This window comes from Bactrocera neohumeralis, chromosome 6 (genome assembly GCF_024586455.1).
Source record: "Bactrocera neohumeralis isolate Rockhampton chromosome 6, APGP_CSIRO_Bneo_wtdbg2-racon-allhic-juicebox.fasta_v2, whole genome shotgun sequence".
Taxonomy (NCBI): Eukaryota; Metazoa; Arthropoda; class Insecta; order Diptera; family Tephritidae; genus Bactrocera; species Bactrocera neohumeralis.
The window spans coordinates 19,045,948-19,058,487 of NC_065923.1; the positions used below are offsets into that span (position 1 = coordinate 19,045,948).

General features: G+C 29.4%; 2 protein-coding genes across 5 annotated transcripts in view; one reads left to right on the forward strand and one right to left on the reverse strand.

Annotated features, from left to right (window-relative positions):
- Window positions 1-12,540, forward strand: part of LOC126760985 (heat shock protein 23-like) — a 450,653-nt gene that overhangs the window by 347,265 nt on the left and 90,848 nt on the right. The window lies entirely within an intron of this gene.
- LOC126760969 (uncharacterized) overlaps window positions 1-12,540 on the reverse strand; it is a 49,185-nt gene that overhangs the window by 34,057 nt on the left and 2,588 nt on the right. For 2 of the 4 annotated variants that reach the window (XM_050476816.1, XM_050476818.1), the window contains exon 2: window positions 7,375-7,551. In XM_050476816.1, the coding sequence (XP_050332773.1) occupies window positions 7,375-7,377 (3 nt within the window). In that variant the 5' untranslated portion in view covers window positions 7,378-7,551. Of the gene's footprint in view, window positions 1-7,374; window positions 7,578-12,540 lie in introns of all 4 variants that reach the window. The other 2 variants (XM_050476815.1, XM_050476817.1) reach the window with 2 other exon arrangements.

Below are 12,540 nucleotides of genomic sequence, written 5' to 3' on the forward strand. Positions count from 1 at the left end.
GATATTTTTTTGATTTTTGATTTTTTTGTTAAATTTGTTTTTGGTTGTTTTTTTAATTTTTAAATTATTTTCTTAACATTTTTGTATATCTTTCATATAAATATTTTTTTCTACCTCTTGTTGCTTCCTTCACCAGTCGCGTACATGATTTGTTCTCCATCAACGTCAAAAGTTCGCAACAGCAGCAGCCGAGGGGCCGTACCCGCCGCCAGCAATATTATATTTGCAACAAACTCAATCAGCGGTGGCAACAATAGAAGCGATTTCACCGTGCTCACTGCTGCCGCCGTGTAATGCTGACGTTGCCGCCTGGTATTTTTCTACCGTTTTGTTTTTAAATTTTTATTTGGCTGCCAAGCGTTCAGTACCTCAGTCGAACTCTGTTGACCCCTCATTGGTTATTGCCTTCACGTGGCGGTGCGCGATGTCGGCGGCGATTGTTCGCGATTCTTTAATCACTTATTTTCATACATAACTGATTTTGCTACTACTGTACATACCTACACACATATGTATGTGCATATGAAATCTTATAACTTACGGCAGCAAAAGTTATCTGGTTTAAATGCATGCTTTTTTAGTGATTTGAAAATCCAAACTAGCTTTATATTGGATTTGGTTGGGTTGAGTGCGACTTTCATGCGTGGTCGAAATGAATTCTATACTTAGCTCCAGTGGAATTTAATGGTAGGGATCTTAAGAAATACTTGAGGAAAATACTAAAATATTTCAGAAGAACGCTTTTTATTTCATAATTACAACTGTCAAATTTATTTTAATTTATTTTAAAAGACTAAAATCGCAAGATATCTTCCAAGAATATGCAATTTTTCAATTGGCTCTTGCTTCCCTTAGTAAATTTGTTGAGATTGTGTGGACTCTGACTCAGCGAGTTGTTTGTTGCAAGTTAATTCTTACATCATTATTATTAATAATTTTTTGGATAACAATTACATATATAGTACATATGTATTCAATACCGAAATTTCGTAATCTTAATTAGTACTTAGAAATCCTGTTATTTTATAGTTTTAATATCTGGATTGCGTATTTAAAACTCATTGTGAGAAGATTATTTTAGAATTTAACGAAACAATTTTCTGTTTAAGATACATAACTCTTTGAATAAAAAAAGCTAATCCCGAAATTTCGGGATTTTACTTAGTATTTTGCAACAAAAACGTTAAATTCCCATAATTTTATGGCTTTAAAAGAGGTGAATTTTAATTAAAACTCATTATAAAAATCCCGAAATTTCGGGACTCAGATTATTTCGGGATTTAATGAAACAATTTTCTGTTTAATATAGCACTTTAAATAAAAAAATAATTAATCCCAAATTTTCGGGACTTTACATAGTATCTTGCAATAAATTCTTAAAATTCTGACTATTTTATAATTTCAAAAATGGTGATTTTTATTTAAAACTTATTGTAAAAATCCCGAAATTTCGGGACTAAAATTATTTCGGGATCGAATGTAATAATTTTCACTAACAATATAACTATTTGGATAAACAAAAAAATAGTTAATCCCGAAATTTCGGGATTTTACTTTGTGTCCTACGAAAAATACCTTTAAACCCCGTTATTTTATTTCTTCACGAAAGTGTTTTGATATTTCTAAAATTAAATTTTACACATAGCACTAATCAATACGATTACTTAAATAGATTTTGCTCATTCGAAAAACTAAGTTCTTGTTAAAATATGAAAGGGTACTTGACTTCCGAAGAGTAATTAAGTTTAAAAAAAAAACTTCTCTAACCAACTAAACCAGAACACTGACGAGACATCTGATGAAAATCAGGAGCTCAAACCATCAACTATAATTATTAATTTCGAAGTACCAAAATCCGATTAAGAAAATTTAAATAGTATAACATTTCATATACCTCTCAATTAATTAACATTTCATACAGCTCTTCCAAGCGCAATTACTTGGCACTTAATTAATTACCTACAATTTTAATAGCGGAAATCTGCGCCAAACTCGATATTAATGTTTCAAAATAAATCAAATCCTTTCTCAGCTTCTTTTAACTCAAAATAGTATTGCATACACCTTATACTTTTGCTAAAAAACCACATTAGTTCATTAAAAATTTAATTTGTCTATTAATTCCGACTCAAATTTTGTCAAAAAAAAAGTATTTAATTTTGCATTAACTTTCCGAAATGAACTCTGTAATAATATTAATTGCAAGCTGGCAATCAAATAAGCAAAATTTACAACAAATGCAAGATATTAGACACACAACAATGCAGCCACAGAGGCCTCATTTAAGTTTGCTAAGTAGACAGAGCAAAAAATGCGGAGGCGTTGCCACCCCATCCCATTATTAAATTTGGAAAACTACTGCAATATTTCATTGCTTTGATAAGAATTGTTTATTGTACAATAAGGCTTGCCGTTGCATTGAATGCAGTCAATAGGTCAAACTAAAAGCAATCATCGGTAATTGGTGGCAAAGTTGCAAGCATTCGAATTATTTTCAACTGGCGGTCCATGTAAAATCAAGGCTTTGGCTTTTGCTGGATTTTCTTGATTATTTTTATCAATAGCAGCAATTTAGCTTAGAATTAGAAATTTTATTATTGTTTGCTTTAAGTCAATAATAAGATAGTGTTATTGGAAGCTTTAAGTTAAGTGTATATATTAATTCATGTAATTTAATATACAGGGTGGGCGGTTGTGTTAGACTAAGAATAGAAAAATATATTTTCGGGATTATGCGAGAAGAAGTTGAGAATCCATTCGTTATAGAAAAATAATATTTATTAAACTAGTAGTTGATAGCCTTGAAATTAACAAAATTGTTTATTGGATTGAAAATCCTGAAATCTCAAAACTAAAATAATTTCGGGATTTAAGAGAAGGCATAATTGTTTCACTACTAATATCACTTTTTGTATAGAAAAAATTTAATACTGAAATTTTGGCATTTATAGCCGCTAAATTTCATTATTCCTACGAAAAATACTTTGAGACCCTGTTTTTTTAAATCCTATTGTAAAATTCCCAAAATTTCGATACAAATATTATTTCGGGTTTAATGGAACAATTTTCTCTTTTAATAGAATTATTTGGATAAAAGCAATATTCAATACCGAAATTTCGGGATCTTAGTTAGAATCTTACGAAAAATAATTAGAAATCTTGATATTTCATAGTTTTAATTGTAAAAATCCCGAAATTTCGGCACTAAAATTATTTCGGGATTTAATGAAAAATTTTTACTTAATATTTATTTTTTATTATTTGGATAAAAATAAAAAATATTTAGAAATCCCGATATTTTATAGTTTTAAAACCTGGATTGGGAAATTTCGGGATTATTACTTAATGAAAAAATTTACACTAAATAACTTTAAATTTATTATTTTATAGCTTAAAAAATTGGTTTCGATTTTTAATTAAATTCCCATTATTTTATAACAAAATTGGCGAATTTAAAAAACTCCCGAAATTTCGATATTAACATTATTTCGAGATTTAATGAAACAATTTTCTCTTTTTAATATAACTAGATTAGATAAAAAATAAAAAATTAATCCCGAAATTTCGGGAATTTTACTTTGTGTGCTTGAAAAATACTTTTAATCAACGTTATTTTATTTCTTCACAAATATTTTTTGATATTTCTAAAATTAAATTTTACACATAGCATTACTCTTTATTCATGAGACTTTATTTATTCATTCAAGAAACTGAGTGACGCTCGGCCAGCTGGCATTTAAGATATTTACGCTGTCAATAAATATTTGAGGTAATTAACATTTCGAATAAATTTATGCATTCGCATTCTAAATTTGCTAAAAGCATGTTTATGGTATTATTATTAACTCATATATTAGCATACTATTTCGTTCACTCAAATCGAAAGTGTGAGCGACAAATTGGTTCCTTTTTTATCGCACACGTAATTGCCGCAAAATATGCAAGTAAATGAACTCGCCGAAATTATTAATGATTGTTTTTGAATACAATTTTTGTTTACAACTTCACACAATTAATGCGCAAACGCAGTAAAATCATATTTACATATGTATATACATATGTGTATGTAAATTGTGCGTGGAAGCAGCTTTATATTTGGCTCACTTTAGTTATGTTAAATATTTCTTTAAAAATATGTCATTGCGTTGACAACAATTGCCATTTTGCGTCATTCATTTATCATTCATTATATGCTTTTATATACAAGTATATTTATAAGTATGTACATATATATCTTCATATCCCTCATAAAGATAAGTATCTGTATAAATAGTACCATGGTTTAACTTCCTTCATATCATCAGCAATTCAAATTTCAGTTATTTTTGCTTAAGCTTTCATTTGTTACGCTTTTTATTTATAACGTAAATTGTTTTTAGTTTTTTTTTCTTAATTTATGCCACGCTTATCAGACACGGTTTGTTTTTAACAACAAGAAATTTAATTAAAACAGATCATTTAATATATTGTGACAGACGCAAGCTGCCCGCGTAACTGAGAATGATAAGTGAGGTTGTCGAGCGCATGTGCGAATTTATTGTGATAAAATATGCGAGCACTTCATTACAGCGAATTACTGGTTTCGATTGACCCGGGATTGAGAGAGAAAGAGTGAGAGCATGATTTTATTTGTTTTTACGTTAATATTTTCTTCGCACTCTTTACGCGGTTTACACCAGTTGCAGTTATATTATGCAGCATTTCTTCTTCTTTTTCGAAGTTTTCGTTGCAGACACCCATTTTTTTTATTAGAGTGTTTACAATAATATTTTCAACAATTCAAGATTATTATATGAAAATAATTGATTGGGCAGAAAAGAGAAAATAACACATTTAACCGAAATTAGGTTAATAACGAAAGGAAAAAAATCAATGATTGAATTCAACTTGTATAATTTACACAAATCTAACATGACTCTATATAAATTTAGGATTACATATGCTCCCTCTACGGTTTAGTATCTAAATTGCCAAATATTATAGGTTGGATTTTGTGACTAAATAGATGAAGATTGCACCACACCTTAGATCTTTTGGTCCCATTTTCTTACTAACTGCTGATGAAATTTGAAAAAAAGGCAACCTCTTTCAAAATATTTTTCAAACATTAAAGTTTCTTATTTAATTTAAACTTCAGCATGCGTAGATATTAGTAAGGTATGTAGTTTTAATGCTTTCGTATAGATAGCAACCATATAAATTACGCTAGGTTGTACTGCTGGCTGGCTGTCACGTCATCCATAGACCTACAGGTTCTTAATAATGCCAGCTGGAGCATCAATTTTATTCGAGCTGACATAATGTCATACAAAATATCAACGCCTTTTGCGGGTTTTAAGAGACTTGGTATCTTATTTTAACTACGATCCTCCTGCATATCTCAGAGGAGTTTTAGCTAAGGCTGGACAGTAGCAAAGGAGGTGTTCCAGCGTCTCTTTCATGCCTACTTTCCTGCATTTTCTACATATAGAAAATCCCATCTGACTCGCATACCATGCCATTGAGTTGTTATCTGTCTTTAGGCCAACAACCATTCTGAAGGCATCCAGACCGTACAGGGTTTTTCCGGAATAATAAAACTGATTTTCTTCCGCCGCGACTGTACTTCGGAGCGTACGCGGACCGACTGGATTCGATAGAGGGCGTTCCTAGCTAACGAACGAGCGGCTGGTCACCTGGAGAGTCGGGACAAGCATTTTCGCGGGACATGTTTCTGAGAGTGTAAATGTAGCGTTCATTAGAGCAGAGGTGCGCGATTAAATTCGATGTGAAACTCGGTAAATCTGTGACAAAAACGTTTGATATGATCAATCAGGCTTAGCCAGATGTTGCTTTAGCAAGAAGTGGAAGTTGCACCACGACAACGCCCCGGCTCACACCGCCTTTCTTGTGAACAACTACCTAACCAAGGCGGGCATCCCGGAGAATGCCTTCGGTGAAGCCTTCAATGCTTGCAAATCGCGCTGGCAGCGTTGCATCGATGCAGAAGGAGCCTAGTTTGAAAGTTTTTAAAGAATTGTGTATGGGAAAAAAGCATACGCGTGTTTCTTTAGGTCCCTTGCAGCATGTTCTAACAAATTTCATAGGAGTGCATTTAGTAACTTTCGCTAGAAATGTACAGACAATATTAAATTTAAACGAATATATCAATAAACTATAACTACAAATAAAACTCTTCAAAAAATTGTTTGAACCAACTGGTCCATTTAAATTGCAATCGCAAACCGAATTGATAAAAAATTGTTTTCTAGATTGGTACAACCTTTTTTTTTTATAGGCGTGTGAAGTTTCATCTCCTTAAGACAATTATAGTAAACTATGTTACAGTCATTAGAGAGGTATGAAGAGTGGCAATTCCAGACTCATGCTAAAAGACCTGAATCTTTTGCAAAATTGAAATTGCGTGGAGATCACGAAAGAGATGCTTGACACCGGCATTCTCGTCTTAGCATTTGTATTATTTTTTCCAGATAGATTAAATTTGATCAAATCAGAGCACATCGCCTGTCCTTCCTCATTCAGATAACATCTATCTTTTTATCACCCTTCCATAAAGCAAGTACTAAGGCGCTCCAAAGTTGCCCGGACATACAAAGAAAAGGTTTGTTCAGCAGTGATTCAAGATTCTGAAATGACAGGGCGTTACCAAAGCCTTATAGGATCGCTAATGCCCATTCTTATAAACGATCTCACATCCTAAATAGTTCTAATTATCTAGTTCTGAATATCCCACAAAAAAATTTATCTTCCTAAATCTGATTATTAATTTCATAAATCATTAATAAAAAAGCTTTCTTTCTTAAAATTTTCAGTAAAGCATCCGAATTAGTTTCAAAAAAATTTTTGATAGATATCCTTAGTCAACCAAAATTGATATAATCAAAAGGATTGCTATGTGGCGCTAAGACAAAATGAACTAAAATTATTATATTTATTTACGATTAAATTTCAACTATCGATATATTATGTTAAAAAATATTGTCAATGAAAAGTATCTTCTAGCCTTCCTTAAATCGTTCTTTATAAGTACTATGTTTTGTATCATTAAGTGATCAGTTTATTGGGTATACATATAAGGTCTAGTATAAAGATATATTTGATTTTACGAACAAATAGCTTTAGTAATATGTATCTCGCTTGGCTCGTTATTGTTTCAGTACACGTCAAACATATTCATCATCAAAAAAATAATTTAGTTTTAGAATACACAAATATTTTATTAATATTATCAATGAATGGCTTCATATACAAAATTTGGGTCAAAAACTTTGAATAATAGAATAATTTATTAGTAAATTATTATTTAATAAAATAACATTTTTAAATATTTATTACAAAATTTAATATGAATTAAATCTTAATCCCTAGACTTACCATTTTAAAGTTTATGTAATCGTCAAATCCACCCAGAAATTCGACCAGATGCTTCGGAGCTCTTAATAAATTACTTAATTGAGTCGATATATTATTTATTGCACAAATTTATGTTTGTTCAATTATTTTATTTTTTATAAATTGTTACGTTCACTTATTTCCACAATTGATTAAGGCCTTCAATTACACTTAGAAATAGATTACTATATACAATTAATTTAGATGACACAATCACTTCGGGCAATATTTTTATTGATTTTTTATTTATTTTTTTTTAGTTTTTCTATTGCTTTTTTGTTTGTAATTAAAAAATAAAAAAATGCACGTCTGTATGTTTTAGTCGCAAATGGTTTTCAATAACACTGACGTAACTGTGCGGCCTAAAGGCGAATGGCAACAGGTGATTGTACAGTTATGTGGCACGAATGTGCACACCAACAACGACAGCATCGAATTTCCCAAAGCCACACTTGTCACTCAGGCAAAAGTGTGACAGGAAAAGTATAGCAGAAATACTAACTTGAGTTAAAAAATATAAAAAAAATTAATAAAATATGAAAAAAACAAAAAAAAAATATAAAATAAAAAATAAAAATAACATAAAATAAAAAATAAATAATAAAAACAAATAATAAAAAATAAAAATAAAATTGTTGATGCTTTACCTATTGCTTGTACATAGGGCTGCCAGTTATTATGACTACTACTTTTTTATTAATTTTTTTTTGGATCTGTCAGCTTTATTTTTTTCCTCCTTCACTCGTAATTTTATATCGCAAGCAACCAAAGTATTATTTTCATTTATGTCAAGGAGTTATAAAGCGGAAATGTGAGTGCCAATCGATAAGCACCTACAAATTATGAAACAATAACAAGAAATACAACAACAAAAATGTAAGTGTTATTGTAATTTGATAGCTTTAACACAATTCTTCATTTTTGCTTTTTAGAGCTCACCTGTGTAGTATATATGTACATATGTATGTTTATATTATAAATTCGAATTTCGATATTCGATTATATACTCAAAAATATTTTACGCCATGTACATACTGCCATAAATATATATGTATGTAGTTCAATTCCTCCCAAATCAATCGACTGGTACAAAATTGAATTTCAACGGCGAGTGGACAAGCTGCATTTGGCGCATGTTAGCTTACAAAGTTTGGCTAATTAAATCGACACTGTGGCACCACCCAAGTTTCAACGACCTAGTCCAAATTGTTTTCAATTTCTTTTTTAGTTCCTACTTTTGCTTAAGTGTTGCAAATAACCGTTACAAAAATGTGTAGCAAAGCGCCAGTTTGCCTTCTTAGGCTGTGTGGCACTTGGGAGTGTTTTTCTACAGACTTTTGACCATTTTAATTATGCGTGTGCGCATTGTTGTAATACTTTACTAACTTTTAAGAGCAAATCTAACTTCGTTTTACTCATGTTCGCACTTCGCGAATGGAAATGTTAATGCTTTTGTTTCTTATTTTATTGGTTTTTGTACAAATTTGGTTTTGGGGTTGATCAATTACTTAAAGTCTACTTGCCGATGTTTCAATTTCTTGGGCAATAAAATAACTTATTCGCTTATTTCAAATATATATGTATGTACATATACCAAATATGTATGTATGTATATGTCTATAAGTATACTGTATATTCATTTTCACAGATTTCTAATTATTTACATTCTTTCCTTCTTCGTTTGATTTGAATGCATAAATAAGGTTGCCAAATGCATTTAATTAAATAATTTAAATTAATATAAAATTCTGCAAAATAAAAATGTAGATTCTCAGCAAACGCTATTGCAAAATGATTTTTGGGAGTTGCCACCTGTCTATTAAGGAATTTTCGACTGACTGAATATTTATCACATTTTTTTGAGAATAAAATATTTATTTTAAGCTATTGATAAGGTGTATAAATCAACAAAAAATTGTATAAAAAGGTTGCCAGATGCATTTAGTTAAATCATTTAATTAATTTAATTTAAACAAATTACATTATATTTTAATAAGCAGAAAAGCTATCTAAGAAAATTTCATTACAAAATTATTTTGTGGAGTTGCCACTTAACTTTATATGAAATTTTAGACTAAGTGAATTTATAGCACATTTTTTGCTGAAAATTAAATTTTTATTTTAAAATATGATAAAATGTGTAATTCAACCAAAAAATCATAAAAAAGCGTTGCCAGATGCATTTGTTTAAATAATTTTAATAAATATACTATATTATAAGACATTACCAAAAGAGTTTTCTAAGCAAGCTCCTTTACAAAATTATTGTGTGGAGTTGCCACCTGACTGTAAATAAAATTTTTAATTGAGTAAATTTATTTGGCGTTTTATCTTGAAATTAAAATGTTAATTTAAAACAGTTGATAAAGCATATATGTAAATAAGAAAATTATTAAAATAAAACTGCCAGATGCATTTGATTAAATAATTTAATAAACATAACATATTATAAAATATTGCCAGAAAAGTTATCTAAGCAAGCTCCTTTACGAAATTATTTTGTGGTGTTGCCGCCTAACTTTATATGAAATTTTTGTCTGACTGAATTTGAGTATATGACATTTTGTCTTGAAAATAAAATATTAATTTAAAGCAGTTGTTAAAGTATGAGCAAAAATTATAAAAAAAAGAGGTTGTCAGATGGATTTGATTCAATATTTTGAATAAAACAAAATATTAAAAACTAATACCAGAAAAGGTATCCAAGCGAAATCTATTACAAAAGTATTTTGTGGAGTTGCCACCTGACTTTATAAAAAAATTTTCATTATTTGTATTTCGACAACAGTTTTTTTAATGTAAAATATGGTTGCCACATCATTTGAATCAATTATTTTGAAAAACAAAACTAAACAAAAAGTTTTTTTTGAGTTGCCACCTAATTTTTAACTTTCTGAATTTGCTTGATATAAAAAACAAAACGATTTAAAGTGTTTAAAAGAAACAAAATTGTGAAATTTCCAAAACTTTCATTAAATCTAGAATGGTGTTGCCACCAGTATATATAAATTATTATTTTTCTGCTAATTAAATTTACCGTCAAGGGATAATTTTTACTTCGAAACGATTTTTTTTTCAAACATATCACTTTAACATGTTGCCATCTGATTTATTTTTACAACAATTTTTACCACATTATATTTAAAATAGCCACGTTTTTTTCTTAAAATTGAATATATCAAATTTGTAATTTGGTTTCTTAAAAAATTCGTGTGAAAAATTTCACAATTACCATTTGTCAAAAAAAAATTTAAAAACAACATTTTTTATTAAAACAAAAAATAAAAAAATATTAAAAGAAAAATAAAGGAAAACAAATTTAAATATAACAAATATTAAAAAAAATATTTTTTTATAAAAAAAAAATAAAAAAAAAATAAAAGAAAGTAATTAAAAAAAAATTAAACAAAAGTAAAAAAAAAAATTTTTTTTAAATTGAAGTAATAAAAAAAAATATTTTTATTTATTTTTTTATAAAGAAAGCAATTTCAGATATAAAAAATATTTTTTAAATAAAAATAAAAATTTTTAAAATAAAAATAAAAATTTTTAAATAAAAATATTTTTTTTATTTTTCAGATATTTATTTTGTATTTAAAATTGTTTCCTTTGAAAAAAATATATATTTTTCCATTCAATAACACAGTTCGAGTGTATTTTTATCTACTGTACTGCATTACTACCGAAATAAAGTTCGTGTCTTAAGTCTACAGTTTATTTATTCTATGTACAAACACTCTGCGAAATAAATCTGCTGCATTTTTTGAACTTGAAATTTGACATAGTCGATATATATGCTATATAAATAGTAATAAATCATTAGACTATAGCTGCAGCTAAGATGTCAAGGAGACTTCTTCAGTAAATGCCAATTTGTATTAACTAAATGTAAAGCAACAATCGTAATTAGAACGAATTTTATGCACTCAAGCTGTTATTTACCGTTATAAAACAACAAAATAGTTGTAAAATGCCCAAAAAAAAAATTCGATTACATACAAACCCGTCGGCATCAAATTTCAACATTTACGGACTAACAAACTAATTACAATGATTTACTAGCAATTTAATTGCTTGTGTACTTGTCCAAAACATTTGATGACTATGCGAAATTTATTGATGCCACCAACAGCAGTCGAAAAAGGAGCATCAGCAGCAGCAATGTAATGATTACACACACACACACACTCATATATACAAAAGTATATATAAATAAATGCACCGTAATGCAGTTGTAATAATATATGTGTGCAATAAAAGATTGTATACGATTATGTATGTCATAAATTACCGTAAAGTAGAGCGCAACTTGCTGACCATCAAAATCAAAGTATGCCACTGCACCGAATGCAACAAGGCGACGACACAGCACGGCGCTCACGGGCTGTCAGCGCGCCAATTTGGCTGTTTATTGGCAAGCAGCGGCGAAAAAATAACGCCGAGAAGCGCAGGTGGCGCGCGTTTTAGGTCGGAGGCAAATGTAGTACAGGGCCGGCAGATGGCAGAAAGCAAAGTGGTCGTCGGCCTTTTTCTCATTTTTTTTCTGTTTTTTTAATTTTTTTGTAGGAAGGTATCAGTCGGAGAACTGTATATCGTGCGATTAAAATGCTAGCAACGCTTCGCATCGATTTTTATCAATGCGACTGAACTTGTACTTTATTATGTGCATAAATATGTAGTCTGCACAGCACAGCATAACATAAAGTAAATATTTTATTGCTAAGTTTTAGTAATTATTTTTGTTGTTTGTTACATTGCCTTGCCTCAATAATTGTGCTGTGACTTACAATTAAATGGCAGCGAAGTTATTTTACAATGTTTACAAATGATTTTTATAAATGAGAAACTTGAGTAGAGAGTCAAAAGTCATAAACTTAAAGTCTGATATTTAAATGTGAGGTCACAGGGTATAGCGAATTGTGTTAAATTAAGGCTGAACGAAACTATTTTTATAAACGAATATTTGTGTCTCATCAAATCTTGCACCCATTTTTAGTAGAAAAAATTTTTGAAAAAATAATTTTTGTGGAAGAAAGTGAACTTCAATAAACCTTCGGAATTTTTCTGAACTAAGAAACTAGTTTAAATCAAGCTCGATACAAAAGGAAGCACAATTTGTGGATGTCTATGAAAAGTTAAAGCGATAAA